The sequence below is a fragment of the Oncorhynchus gorbuscha genome, linkage group LG24 (assembly GCF_021184085.1).
Source record: "Oncorhynchus gorbuscha isolate QuinsamMale2020 ecotype Even-year linkage group LG24, OgorEven_v1.0, whole genome shotgun sequence".
NCBI classification, from domain to species: domain Eukaryota; kingdom Metazoa; phylum Chordata; class Actinopteri; order Salmoniformes; family Salmonidae; genus Oncorhynchus; species Oncorhynchus gorbuscha.
In genome coordinates this window covers 3,854,713-3,870,232 of record NC_060196.1, presented here as the reverse complement: position 1 = coordinate 3,870,232, position 15,520 = coordinate 3,854,713, and the positions used below count along the sequence as shown (strand labels likewise).

At 46.6% G+C, this 15,520-nt stretch overlaps 1 protein-coding gene and 1 long non-coding RNA gene across 2 annotated transcripts in view; both read left to right on the top strand.

The window, feature by feature from the left end:
- Positions 1-11,192, top strand: part of LOC124012879 (hedgehog-interacting protein-like) — a 54,994-nt gene extending 43,802 nt beyond the window's left edge. Inside the window, exons 11-13 of the mRNA XM_046326898.1 lie at positions 888-969; positions 9,479-9,627; positions 9,946-11,192. Of these exons, the coding sequence (XP_046182854.1) occupies positions 888-969; positions 9,479-9,627; positions 9,946-10,142 (428 nt within the window). The 3' untranslated portion in view covers positions 10,143-11,192. The remainder of the gene's footprint in view (positions 1-887; positions 970-9,478; positions 9,628-9,945) is intronic.
- A 519-nt stretch (positions 11,193-11,711) lies between these two features.
- LOC124012880 lies at positions 11,712-15,253 on the top strand. The gene is made up of 2 exons (XR_006834789.1): positions 11,712-12,967; positions 13,018-15,253. It is a non-coding gene; the product is annotated as an uncharacterized LOC124012880 (long non-coding RNA).
- Positions 15,254-15,520: the final 267 nt, after the last annotated feature.

Sequence of the window (15,520 nt, the reverse complement as noted above, 5' to 3'; positions counted from 1 at the left end):
AGTGGCCATCACAAAACCCTGACCTCAATCCTATAGAAAATCTGTGGGCAGAACTGAAAAAGCTTGTGCGAGCAAGGAGGCCTACAAACCTGACTCGGTTACACCAGCTCTGTCAGGAGGAATGGGCCAAAATTCACCCAACTTATTGTGGGAAGCTTGTGGAAGGATACCATGCTGGTCATTTAAACGTTTGACCCAAGTTAAACAATTTAAAGGCAATGCTACCAAATACGAATTGAGTGTATGTAAACTTCTGACCAACTGGGAATGTGATGAAAGAAATAAAAGCTGAAATCAAACACTCTCTCTACTATTGTTCTGACATTTCACATTCTTAAAATAAAGTGGTGATCCTAACTGATCTAAGACAGGGAATTTTTACTAGGATTAAATGTCAGGAATTGTCAAAAAACTGAGTTTAAATGTATTTGGCTGAGGTATATGTAAACTTCCGACTTCAATTGTATGTTAACATTGCCAAAGCAAGTGAACTAGATAATTAACGAAGTGAAATAAACAATACAAATTAACAGTAAACATTACACTCACAAAAGTTCCAAAATAATAATATGATGTGCAAATAGATAAAGTTCAAAAGGGAAAATAAATAAACATAAATATATGGGTTTTATTTACAATGCTGTTCTTCACAGGCTGCCCTTTTCTTGTGTCAACATGGCTTCTTAACTGGTTGCCCTTTTCTCTCTCTCTCTCTCTCTCTCTCTCTCTCTCTCTCTCTCTCTCTCTCTCTCTCTCTCTCTCTCTCTCTCTCTCTCTCTCTCTCTCTCTCGCTCGCTCTTGCTTTATCTTCTCTTATTTGCTCTCTCTAGATAGGGCTGATGCCTGGACTACACTCCCCATGTAACCCCTGTTCTCCTCACCCCCAGGTGAAGTGTACATCCTGGCCACCAGTAAAAGCATGGCTCAGTCACACAGTGGGAAGCTCTACAAGCTAGTGGACCCTAAAAGGTAAAGAACACAACTTTCTTTGTGTGCGTGTGTGTCTGTGGTCTGCCCATATACCTACACATAGCAGATATAGTGGCAGTGCAGGATCACAACTTCACAGGGAGAGGGAGCGTCACACCTTTTTACACCTCTTCAATACATCACACACACACACACACACACACACACACACACACACACACACACACACACACACACACACACACACACACACACACACACACACACACACACACACACACACACACACACACACACACACACACACACACACACACACACATACACACACACACACACACACACTCACCAGGGCTCTAATCACCTTAAACAAATCATCACACACACCAGGGCTCTAATCACCTTAAACAAATCATCACACACACCAGGGCTCTTATCCCCTTAAACAAATCATCACACACACCAGGGCTCTTATCCCCTTAAACAAATCATCACACACACCAGGGCTCTTATCCCCTTAAACAAATCATCACACACACCAGGGCTCTTATCCCCTTAAACAAATCATCACACACACCAGGGCTCTTATGCCCTTAAACAAATCATCACACACACCAGGGCTCTTATCCCCTTAAACAAATCATCACACACACCAGGGCTCTTATCCCCTTAAACAAATCATCGCACAACGGCCGGTTCCCCGGCCAACACACATCTCAGCGTGGTAATTTGAGAGTAAGCATACCGTTTCCAAAACCAGCACTACCAGCGGACCCTGTTAGAGAGAGAGGGAAGATAGGAGAGACGAACGAGAGAGAGGATAGTGAGGAGAGGGGGGAGAGAGAGAGAGAGCAAGGAGAGATCGAGCACACGTGGCTCGCTGGGTATTTTCGTAGCATTTGACAGGGCTGCTTATACACTCCTGGAGAGAATGGAGGGCACCTATCGACGAGTGGTAATGTTTTCCTCATAGTCGTAGGGAGGGATTTGTTACATGTGACTGGAATATCTGGTGGTTTGGGTTTTAATGAAGGGATGCTGTGTCCCAACAATGTGCCCCGCTGCGTCCCAACAATCCAGGTTGCACACAGCTGATAATGTGCTGGAGTTTCTGGTGATAAATATTACTAGAGGAGATGGTTGCCTGTTAATCATTGTTGTATGCTTGCTAAACATTTTACCACATGTTTTACTCTATTCAATATTTTCGATAATCATGAATCCTTAACAAATGATGTTTGCGTCAACCCTAGTACATGTGAAAAACATTTCTCCCAGCACACCAGGAGGTACGTATATGGGGTGTATGAAGTCCCCCTCCACCGCAGCCAACATCTGAGACGTGAAGGCCTTGAATGTCACTGATATATAGTCTGAATCATGAGAAATTACATTGAACACAACCAGATCCTCTCACTTTCTAATTCAAACCAATCGCTCTTCAAGCTGTGTCTTTCCACCCTCAGCCACCCAGAAATCATCCAGTCCCCCTTTTCAGCACCCTGGAATGGAGAACTAGAGATCCTCATGTAGGTTTAGGTCCTTCAGCTTAAGTGAAGTTGGCAGGGAGGCATGTGGAGCATCTAAAAACACTGGGCTTACAGTGGGAGTCCAGGATGGAGACAGAATAATGTTTCCTTAAGTCCATTTCACTTTATTGGAGTGTGTGTGTGTGTGTGTGTGTGTGTGTGTGTGTGTGTGTGTGTGTGTGTGTGTGTGTGTGTGTGTGTGTGTGTGTGTGTGTGTGTGTGTGTGTGTGTGTGTGTGTGTGTGTGTGTGTGTGTGTGTGTGTGCTTGCGTGTGTGTGTGCGTGTATGTGTGCTTGCGTGTGTGGGACAATAGAAACAGATCCCTGGCTAATTATTGCGAAGGTGATGACAGTACCAACCAAGTCACAATTCATTACGCCACAGATGTTTCTACGGGCCCCTTGCTGCTCCGCTCAACATTTTATTTATGTTTTTTGGCTGGACACATTTTTCCCAAACAACAATTCTTTCCAACCATATTTTGGGCTTGTTTAGTCTGTATAGTGGCCTGTGTGGTGCTGGGAGTCCGGCTTCTACGCGCACACACACACACACACACACACACACACACACACACACACACACACACACACACACACACACACACACACACACACACACACACACACACACACACACACGCACGCACACACGCAACACACACACAACTATCTCATTACAGGGAGGAGGGGGAGGGATGGGGGCAGCTAACGTTTCTGACCTTGCTGCGTTATCACGTCTGATGGGCCACCCGTCCCCCTCTACCCCTTCTGGGGTACCTGGCGCCCCCTCACCCTCCTCCACCCTCGTCACAGAAGACTTGTATGTTTTGAGCGGCGAGCCTGTGGTGGTCCGGGGGTCCCACAACATCCACCATCCACCCACATGGTGTTTTCATTACATGTATGTTTGGGGAAGAGGAGGGGGGCTTTAGGAGGTAGGAGGCTGGGGAGGGGAGTGAAAGAAGAAAATCACCTAAACCCCCCTGCAATGTTTTGGGGTAAACACACGTCCCGGCAGCGTACTGACTTCATTTGTAGTTATTTGTTTGTCAGTCGGGTACCGTCCAATAATAAATAGGCCACCATGTGTCTCAGTAACATCATTATACGTTGTCTCTGTCCCATGTGGACACTGTTGTGGAAATTCTGTACTGAGTGAGATTTAATTTCTAAATATACAACACAGAGGCAGAGTAGGATCATGTGGCATTGTTTACTTGCTCTACTGTGGAAGGAGACAGAGCTGTTTAAAAATACCTTGCGGCCTTGCCCGGGATTCAAACCTAGTCCATATGCATTCACACACACACACACACACACACACACACACACACACACACACACACACACACACACACACACACACACACACACACACACACACACACACACACACACACACACACACACACACACACACACACACACACACACACACACACACACACACACGATATGCCGTCTTCCCCAAGGCTTCAACGGGTTTCAGCTCTGTTTTTAATTTTTCCTTTTCCCCTCTTTCTATAATTAGAACAGTATAATGTCTGATTGAGACATGCAATGCTTCATTGAATATGTCTTATCTCAATTGCCCTGCCACACGCAGTCAGAGGTCGCCATGGGAGAGAGAGAGACTTTTATTTATTTCTGGTGCTAACATCCATTTAGAAGCAGAGGAGGAGGCGGCTTCATTCCTTGAGAGAGGAGAGACACAAACAAACACTGCCTCTGGGTATTGGGTGGGTTGGGTATTGGCGGGAGGATGTCACTGGCCACATTGTAAAGCTGTACAGTATGTAACTGCCAGGTTGTTTATCGCGTATAAGAATGGAAGGAACAGAGCCACGTTTTTTTCAAAACCAAATTCTATCCAGTCCTCACGATTCCATCTGGAACCTGAATGGGGGGAGAGACAGTTGAAACAGTAAGAACTCCTGCTGATAACGGCAATAAAAAAAGCTCTTTCCATCTAAACAGGCTTTTATCCAAAGAGGGAGGAAATGGTTCTCCTGTGTCATAATATACTTTTCACACAATTTAGGGTTTAGTTGAGACAGGTGCAGTCCTCTGGTTGAATTGTGTTGAGTAAAGAGGAAAGAGGTTGAGAAGACCCAGTGGACATAGAAATAGGGCTCTGGGACCTCCTTTATGAAGTCACTATGGAAGTCACAAATTACAGGAAGTACTGGGGAGAAGGAGCAGGGAGGTGTGTGTGTGTGTGTGTGTGTGTGTGTGTGTGTGTGTGTGTGTGTGTGTGTGTGTGTGTGTGTGTGTGTGTGTGTGTGTGTGTGTGTGTGTGTGTGTGTGTGTGTGTGTGTGTGTGTGTGTGTGTGGTACGATAGCTCCCAGCTCCCAATATGCTGGCTAAAAAAAGCCAGCTCTTTTATTCAGATGTCCCTCCTAAGTCTTGCTGCTGCACTACTGTGGTCCTGCCCTTGACAAAGCTGCTCCACAGCTCCACTGAATGGCCCTGGCTCCTACAATACACAGTACATTTCTGACACAATTAAAACAAGGGATGAAACCACAAAGAAGCCCCCAAACAATGGAGCCGGATGACAAAACAGCCAAAGGACTCACACTGGGCCGTTTGATTTAGCCATTGTTGGGAGGCACAATGTACACCAATCCAGGGCTTTTTTCTCACATACACCTCATGCCAATCAAGCAAGCCCCAGCACATAGCCCCAACACATTCCTTCCCAAAACCCTCCCCACCAACTCCCAGGCTACCAGCCACCCATCACTATCAAAGCTTTAAGTGAAATAAATCTGATAGTCGTTAGAGTATCCCTCACTAATAGCATCCCCTATATCAATCAGCTGTATGATTTGATCTGGGGTGACTTTTGAGGCGATGAAATATTATAAAGAGGGCTGTGTTGTGAGTAAGAGGGAGCTGATCAGGGATCAGGCTCAGCATATGGTCCCTGGCTGATGTCTCCTGTTCTGGAACAAAGGGGGGGGGGGAGCAGCTGAGCCAAGCAGAGCTCCATACATCCCTCCACCCCACAACCACCCCGCCTCCCTCCTCCATTCAGCCACTAGGACTACACTTTGAAAAAAAGAAGCTATCTAGAACCTAAGAGTGTTGGGAACCAGTCAATAATGTATACAAACCCTAGATGGCTGATGATATGTATTGGCCATTGAGAGGTTTTTGAAGCCACCGGTCGGCCATATTGGCACTCCCCCCAGTAGGAGCAGTCCTCCATAGAAATTAATAGAATTCTACAGTATTTCAATTAAATGTTTTAAGGTCAAAATGACATGTATTGAAGTATTTTTTGTTGTTGTAGCGGGGACATTAACATTAGTAATAAAAATATATATATACTTTAAGGAAAATATTTTTATATATTTTTTTATTTTTATGTTTAGCTCACATAATATAATTTAAGATTATGCATTAAGTTGTCTGTAATAGAATGAATGTGGCAAAAAACGAATGTAGACATGAATAAATTGCATTTCTAAAGCTTCCCCCCCCCAAGAAACAACGTGACGGAGTGCCAAGATGGAGGCTCAAGGGGCTTCAAAACAGCACCCCCTATCAGTCATCTAGTGTATATATAAATCACTGGGACCAGCCTGGCCCAGCGCCGTGGACACTCAAACTAATAAACTGCCCTCCTTTAATTTATCAGTCTTCATCAGACTGTGTTTTATGCAAGTGTCCTCGCCGAGTTTATACATTCCCACAGTGCCTGTTGACCCAGCTGCCTTTGTCAAGTGGCGCTCAGGCAGGTGTTGTTTTCACCCAGGACCATGGCCACCCATGGTACTAATACAAACTGATGAGGGGCAATAGCCGTGGCTGACCCCTGCCCGCCTGACACTATTAACAGTGTTGTACCCCAATCCTCCAGGGACTAGCTGTCCCCCTTTTCTCTCTCTCACCCTGGTCTCTTTCTCCCAACTCCATCACTCTCCCACCCTCTCCCTTTCTGTCCCTCCTTCTCTCTGTTTTAACTACGTGCAGCCTGTCACAACAAAGGCCCAGAGTGTGGATGAGAAAAGGCACAGGGTTGGGTGGGTTCTGAGGGGAGCGGAGCATGGGAATCGCCCCCCCCCCCCTAGAGACCCCCTCTAGGCTCTGGTACTGCCCCGGAACTGCCATCAGTCAATGTGGCTGTCAGAACAACACTCTCCCAGCCACGGTGTCCAACACCCTTCTCACATACCCCCAGAACCCTGACCAGGACCCCCTAACTCACACACAACACAGACCAGGAGCCCCTCCTTTGATCACTAACCAACCACAGTCAGTAAGTCAGTTCATTCACAACCAGACCCCAATATCACATTCAGTTGTGGCTCCTGTCTGTCCATTGGTCATTAAATCTCTAGAGCATTATTTCTCTATAGCATTATCTCTCTACAGCATTAGAGCTCTCCCCAGCATTATCTCTCTGCAGCATTAGAGCTCTCTCCAGCATTATCTCTCTACAGCATTAGAGCTCTCCCCAACATTATCTCTCTACAGCATTAGAGCTCTCCCCGGCATTATCTCTCTACAGCATTAGAGCTCTCCCCAACATTATCTATCTACAGCATTAGAGCTCTCCCCAACATTATCTCTCTACAACATTAGAGCTTTCCCCAGCATTATCTCTCTACAGCATTAGAGCTCTCCTCAACATTATCTATCTACAGCATTAGAGCTCTCCCTAACATTATCTCTCTACAGCATTAGAGCTCTCCCCAGCATTATCCCTCTACAGCATTAGAGCTCTCCCCAACATTATCTCTCTACAGCATTAAAGCTCTCCCCAACATTATCTCTCTACAACATTAGAGCTCTCCCCAACATTATCTCTCTACAGCATTAGAGCTCTCCCCAGCATTATCTCTCTACAGCATTAGAGCTCTCCCCGGCATTATCTCTCTATAGCATCAGAGCTCTCCCCAACATTATCTATCTACAGCATTAGAGCTCTCCCCAGTATTATCTCTCTACAGCATTAGAGCTCTCCCAGCATTATCTCTCTACAGCATTTAGAGCTCTCCCCAACATTATATATCTACAGCATTAGAGCTCTTCCCAGTATTATCTCTCTACAGCATTAGCTCTCTCCCGAGCATTATCTATCTACAGCATTATCTCGCTACAGCATTATATTATGTCCAGGATTATCTCGCTATAGCATTAGATGTCTCTACAGCATTATCTCTACAGCATTCTCTCGCAGCGTTATTTATCTACAGCATTAGGTCTCTACAGCACCCAGAGAGTCCAGCAGGCAGAGAGTCCAGCAGGCAGAGAGTCCAGCAGGCAGAGAGTCCAGCAGGCAGGGTGTCCAGCAGGCAGAGTCCAGCAGGCAGAGAGTCCAGCAGGCAGAGAGTCCAGCAGGCAGGGTGTCCAGCAGGCAGAGAGTCCAGCAGGCAGAGAGTCCAGCAGGCAGAGAGTCCAGCAGGCAGAGAGTCCAGCAGGCAGAGAGTCCAGCAGGCAGAGAGTCCAGCAGGCAGGGTGTCCAGCAGGCAGAGAGTCCAGCAGGCAGAGAGTCCAGCAGGCAGGGTGTCCAGCAGGCAGAGAGTCCAGCAGGCAGAGAGTCCAGCAGGCAGACAGTCCAGCAGGCAGAGAGTCCAGCAGGCAGAGAGTCCAGCAGGCAGAGAGTCCAGCAGGCAGGGTGTCCAGCAGGCAGAGTGCACTGGCCACTCCACAGCACTCCCAGCAGGCTTTCTGTTTTCCATACCACTACGTGTGTGTGTGTGTGTGTGTGTGTGTGTGTGTGTGTGTGTGTGTGTGTGTGTGTGTGTGTGTGTGTGTGTGTGTGTGTGTGTGTGTGTGTGTGTGTGTGTGTGTGTGTGTGTGTGTGTGTGTGTGTGTGTGTGAGTGCCTGATGGATATGTCAATACACTGCCTGCCTGAGGCTTGTCTTGCCTCATTCGTCGATGCTGTTTGGCCCCATCCACACACACAGGAACACACACAAGCTAACAGGCAATTCACGTTTGAATTCCATCACGTAGAACGCTGCTATATTATTTCCAGGTTTTTGAGCCCGGGCCGGAGCGTGATATGAAATGATCATACTCTAAGCCTCCTTTGGGCCAGTGCGTGTGTTCAATGTTTGTCTTGTTATGAGATGATCATAACATGTCTGTTTAGTATGCTGCCTGTTGGCAGTGTGGTTGGATATGTTTGCGGGTGTGTGCTACATCTGTGTGTGTGTGTGTGTGTGGGGTGTTTATGAGTCTCCTGTCATGCTGAATTGCAGCAGCGAATGCCTATTCCCGGTGGCCTGTTCCCGGTGGCCTAGACACACACACACACACACACACACACACACACACACACACACACACACACACACACACACACACACACACACACACACACACACACACACACACACACACACACACACACACACACACACACACACACACACACACACACACACACACACACACACACACACACACACATGTCCTCAGTGGAAATAAAACCCTGGTCCAGTCATTCAGTCAGTCCACCATTCTCCCAGCCTCCCAACCTCTGATGCTTCAAATGAATTATTATACTCAAAAACTCATTAACAACATTCCAGAAGCAGAATATTCCAGAAAGAACCCTGTCACACACAGAGTCTCTCCGTACTCAAATATTCATTCTCCCCATGACTCCTTTCCATCACATCAATGTTCTGTAAAGGCACATTCTGGTGGAGCCGTTTCCTCTTCCCTGTTGTGCATGGTTAAGTGTTCTGCTGCTATGGCACCACTGCTGCTGCCTCTAGTGTGTGTGTGTGTGTGTGTGTGTGTGTGTGTGTGTGTGTGTGTGTGTGTGTGTGTGTGTGTGTGTGTGTGTGTGTGTGTGTGTGTGTGTGTGTGTGTGTGTGTGTGTGTGTGTGTGTGTGTGTGTGTGTGTGTGTGTGTGTGTGTGTGTGTGTGTGTGTGTGTGAGAATATGGTGTGTGAAAGACAGGCCACATATCCGTATGTAATGCCTCAGAACAGTGTGCATGAGCCTTTAGAGTGTGTGACCGTTGCCCTCCCTGTGTGGCCCCTGCAGGCCCGCGGTCCCTAAGGAGTGTCAGAGACAGGTGGAGGCCCCGGAGCTGCTGGGAACGGCCTGCTCACGGCAGTGTAAGAACGGACACTGCACCCCCACTGGGAAGTGTTGCTGCAGCACCGGCTGGGAGGGACCCTTCTGCAGAGTGGGTGAGTCAGAGAAAAGTGCTGCCTGAAGTGTTCAACCATAACCTAGAATATTAGTAGAACATTACATAATAACCCTCTGCAGAGTGTGCTGAGACCTACTGTATAACAAGAGTTACACAATAGTGTGAAGAGTTCCTTTCTCTCTCTCTGCCTCTGTCTCTGCCTCTGCCTCTGTCTCTGTCTCTGTCTCTGTCTCTGTCTCTGTCTCTGTCTCTGTCTCTGTCTCTGTCTCTGTCTCTGTCTCTGTCTCTCTCTCTCTCTCTCTCTCTCTCTCTCTCTCTCTCTCTCTCTCTCTCTCTCTCTCTCTCTCTCTCACAGCTAAATGCGAGCCGGCCTGTCGTAACGGAGGCGTGTGTGTTGAGCCCCACATCTGCCTGTGTAAGAGCGGCTACTCGGGCGCCCAGTGTGAGAAGGGCGAGCGGGGCATGCCTAGCGACCAGGAGAACGACGGCATCCTGGACCACATCATAGACATGACCTCGTACCTGCTGAACCTCACTAGCTACATGGTATAGGGGCATGGGGAGGGGGTCCACTCCCACCGCAACCCCCTCCGGGCCCCCTCACTCAACCACCGGAGAAGCGCAAGCAGAGCCTCCCTCCTCCGTGATTCACCCCTGAGACACACCCCCCTGTCTGAACGTACCCTGTCCCCGTCAACACCCAGACTCTGGTCATCTTCCTGCCCATAAGCTCCGGTAGGCTACGTACACCAGGCATCCAGGCCAAGCATCCCTCCAGAGACCATCACACAGACAGACACAGCAACGTGATGGTTGGATGCATGGTAATCGTCATCTATGGTCTAATGGTTGGACCTCCACCGTGGCTACATAAGCTCTTTTATACTCTTCTTCTCCAGGAGAAAGTTCTTCTCCTCTCTCTCCCACTCTGGATCCCCCATGCAGATGACTTGATATTAGCACTGCACCCCTGCTGAGAACAGAGGGAGACCCCCTCGCGTTCTCTCCACACAACAACAAAAAAACAGGGGCCATTTTGACTGAAGCCTTACAGAGTGCGAAGGGGAGTCGGCTGAGCTGAAACACGGCGAGGCGGGCGGAGGCGTGGTGACTTAAGTTATCCCCCAGGACTGGAGAGTGGACAGCCCAATACTGGGGGTTAGCTTTGGGTCTGCCTTCACCAACACAACACAGTCTATATACAGCCTTTAAATGAACATGCCAATCTCTTCAGCATCAGCAATGCAATAATACTGACACTGACTGAAGAGTTTCTGATAATCTTACTGTGCCGTGTAATAGAGCCCCATACAGAGTCCTGTACTATCTTGTCTAAAGGCGCTAATATGAACGGCCAATAGACCAATGTCACAGAAATAATAATGATTATTGTTATTTTGACCCACTGTTTTCTCCGGGTGATGTTTTGTGGGCACATCTTCATAGAAAAAGCTACGTTTTGATACTTCATGATACAGCGGTATAGATTTGTTGTTCATCGCTCACTTGACATGCTGCCAATGTACAGAATGGATCCATAGCTGAAGAATGAGTGTCTTTGGACTCAACAGGTATCGATAGAGTTTATATGGCTGTGTCCCAAATGGCTCCCTATTCCCCGTAGAGTGCACTACTTTTGACCAGAGCCCTATGGGCCCACGTCAAAAATAGTGAGCATCATACGGAACAAGCGTGCCATTAGGGACAGAGTCTATGACATTGTTAGGATAGAGCTCGTAGCTTTGCACTCCCAATGTCAACGCCAGTTTGATACATTTGAAATGGAGTCATCAACTCCACGCACTGTAATGTAATGTTTTTTGTGTTTCACAATCAAGGGCAGGCGATTATGTTGGGACTAGAGTACGGTGTCATACAGCAGTGACGTTGTCACACACTAACACAGTGGCACGCAGCAGGTCAAATCTCACTCTTAATCTCTCACACTGAACACACACACACACTAACACAGTGGCACGCAGCAGGTCAAATCTCATTCTTAATCTCTCACACTGAACACACACACACACTAACACAGTGGCACGCAGCAGGTCAAATCTCATTCTTAATCTCTCACACTGAACACACACACTAACACAGTGGCACGCAGCAGGTCAAATCTCACTCTTAATCTCTCACTCTGAACACACACACACACACACACTAACACAGTGGCACGCAGCAGGTCAAATCTCACTCTTAATCTCTCACACTGACCACACACACTAACACAGTGGCACGCAGCAGGTCAAATCTCACTCTTAATCTCTCACACTGACCACACACACTAACACAGTGGCACGCAGCAGGTCAAATCTCATTCTTAATCTCTCACACTGAACACACACACTAACACAGTGGCACGCAGCAGGTCAAATCTCATTCTTAATCTCTCACACTGACCACACACACTAACACAGTGGCACGCAGCAGGTCAAATCTCACTCTTAATCTCTCACACTGAACACACACACTAACACAGTGGCACACAGCAGGTCAAATCTCACTCTTAATCTCTCACACTGACCACACACACTAACACAGTGGCACGCAGCAGGTCAAATCTCATTCTTAATCTCTCACACTGAACACACACACTAACACAGTGGCACGCAGCAGGTCAAATCTCACTCTTAATCTCTCACACTGACCACACACACTAACACAGTGGCACGCAGCAGGTCAAATCTCATTCTTAATCTCTCACACTGAACACACACACTAACACAGTGGCACGCAGCAGGTCAAATCTCACTCTTAATCTCTCACACTGACCACACACACTAACACAGTGGCACGCAGCAGGTCAAATCTCATTCTTAATCTCTCACACTGACCACACACACTAACACAGTGGCACGCAGCAGGTCAAATCTCATTCTTAATCTCTCACACTGAACACACACACTAACACAGTGGCACGCAGCAGGTCAAATCTCATTCTTAATCTCTCACACTGAACACACACACACTAACAAAGTGGCACGCAGCAGGTCAAATCTCATTCTTAATCTCTCACACTGAACACACACACACTAACACAGTGGCACGCAGCAGGTCAAATCTCACTCTTAATCTCTCACACTGAACACACACACACTAACACAGTGGCACGCAGCAGGTCAAATCTCACTCTTAATCTCTCACACTGAACACACACACACTAACACAGTGGCACGCAGCAGGTCAAATCTCATTCTTAATCTCTCACACTGAACACACACACACTAACACAGTGGCACGCAGCAGGTCAGATCTCACTCTTAATCTCTCACACTGAACACACACACACACTAACACAGTGGCACGCAGCAGGTCAAATCTCATTCTTAATCTCTCACACTGAACACACACACTAACACAGTGGCACGCAGCAGGTCAAATCTCTCACACTGAACACACACACTAACACAGTGGCACGCAGCAGGTCAAATCTCACTCTTAATCTCTCACACTGAACACACACACTAACACAGTGGCACGCAGCAGGTCAAATCTCATTCTTAATCTCTCACACTGAACACACACACACTAACAAAGTGGCACGCAGCAGGTCAAATCTCACTCTTAATCTCTCACACTGAACACACACACACTAACAAAGTGGCACGCAGCAGGTCAAATCTCATTCTTAATCTCTCACACTGAACACACACACACTAACACAGTGGCACGCAGCAGGTCAAATCTCACTCTTAATCTCTCACACTGAACACACACACACTAACACAGTGGCACGCAGCAGGTCAAATCTCATTCTTAATCTCTCACACTGAACACACACACACACACTAACACAGTGGCACGCAGCAGGTCAGATCTCACTCTTAATCTCTCACACTGAACACACACACACACTAACACAGTGGCACGCAGCAGGTCAAATCTCATTCTTAATCTCTCACACTGAACACACACACTAACACAGTGGCACGCAGCAGGTCAAATCTCACTCTTAATCTCTCACACTGAACACACACACACCCTACACAACTTCAGTGGTCGTTCTACAGGGACAGAAGCTGATGTATATTTCATACATAAAGAGCTGAACTAAGTACTACTTAGCCTTGCTAAATAATATAGCGTTACTATTGTTTCGATAGAGGAGGGTTTATTTTTTTAACTGTGATAATGTATGGGAGAGGACGGTGTTTGTAGAAAGTGGTTTTGCAATAAGCTTTAAAAAATCATGTTTTGTTTGTTTTTTTGTCTTATTTTTGCTAACAGACAAACACAAAATGTATGCAGTGTTTTTCCACTGAATGAAAACACACAGTGACACGTGCAGTACAGATCAGCACCGTGTGTTAAAGGCCACGCGTGTCTACACCTGAATGGGAGAGTTTGGAACCGACCACTGAGACACAACACAAGGCTCTCTCTGTGTTTCCTTCCCGTAGTACGCCTCTGTCTGTGGCGCTCTACTGCAGCATAACGGTCGCTGTTTGGTCTCTGTTTTAGGCCAACAACTTATTGGAGCCCGTTCCCAGTCGGATGAGAAGAGTTCCTCCAGGTAGATCAGATGAGAGGTGGTTTCACACCAGACGCTCTACTCTACCTACTGTGAGACGTTCAGATGAGAGGTGGTTTCACACCAGACGCTCTACTCTACCTACTGTGAGACGTTCAGATGAGACAGATGGAATGATCAAATGTGTCAAGTATGAACCCAGGCTTCTTTGATCTACTTTGTGGTGAACTGTGATCCCTTAACAAATGAACAGCCTAAAGAAGACGTTGCTCATCTCAAAGCCGGGGATCTAAACCGTCTTCGGCGAGCCAAACGACAATTTAAAAAAATACTCAATAGCCCATCGATGTGTTGACTTTCTTCAGAAGACTGTATCAAACACATCGCGTAACGCCACTAATCTACAGGTTGATCAGGATTGGTTCATTTGATTTAGTGCCATTGCAAATTCCTTGATACCGTATCAATCTTGAGTCTCCTGACAGCAGTTCAGCAAAGATCAAAGCAACTTCTTACATCTTGTGCCAATGTTGTCTTTTTTTAAGTGCCTGCCCCCCACACAATTGGAATGGTCTTTATTTCTATGATCATATTTTGCTTTGAGTTCCCGTTCTAAGCATGGTTAGAAGTGTTCAGGGTTTTCCAATTCCTCTCTCTCTCTCTCTCTCTCTCTCTCTCTCTCTCTCTCTCTCTCTCTCTCTCTCTCTCTCTCTCTCTCTCTCTGTCTCTCTCTCTGTCTCTCTCTCTCTCTCTCTCTCTCTCTCTCTCTCTCTCTCTCTCTCTCTCTCTCTCTCTCTCTCTCTCTCTCTCTCTCTCTCTCTCTCTCTCTCTCTGTTTTTCTCTCGCTCTGTATCTTCAATGACAGCAGTTGTTGAACCTCTGTCTCGCCAGTGTTCTCTCTGGTCTATAATGTGTCAAATGGAACTCATGCTGTAAAGTCGATACTATAATTTTAGCACTTAATGTGAAACTTGCATTTTAGCTGCTGAGACGGCGTGGTGTGAATAAAATAGAGTAACCGTTTTCATTATTTAAGTAGTTACGCAAACAAAGTTATTTAAGTTCTCTACAATTGTTTTTGCCGCTGTATGTGAGGATTTTGATCATGTATTGTAAATAAAACCTAGGGCTATCTTTGTTTCTTTTCAGAAATATCTATGTCTATTAAAGTTTATAGCATGTCTGAAAACCTCGTCACAGTGTCTGTTTGATGATGACGTTTAGGATGACGATGTAGCATAGAGCAGAATGTTTCTTCTTGAATAACAACCCGTAGAAAATAGTCATATAATCTATTCATTCTATTTCTATGTAACTAACAATCCTTGATTCAGCAGGAAAGGCAATGATAGGTTGTTGCAGGATGATTACAAATGGAGACAGATTGAGGCCTTCTGCCAGGGTGTGGAACAGTGACCTCACCTTAAATGTATCCTCGTAATGTTAGATCTGAGCA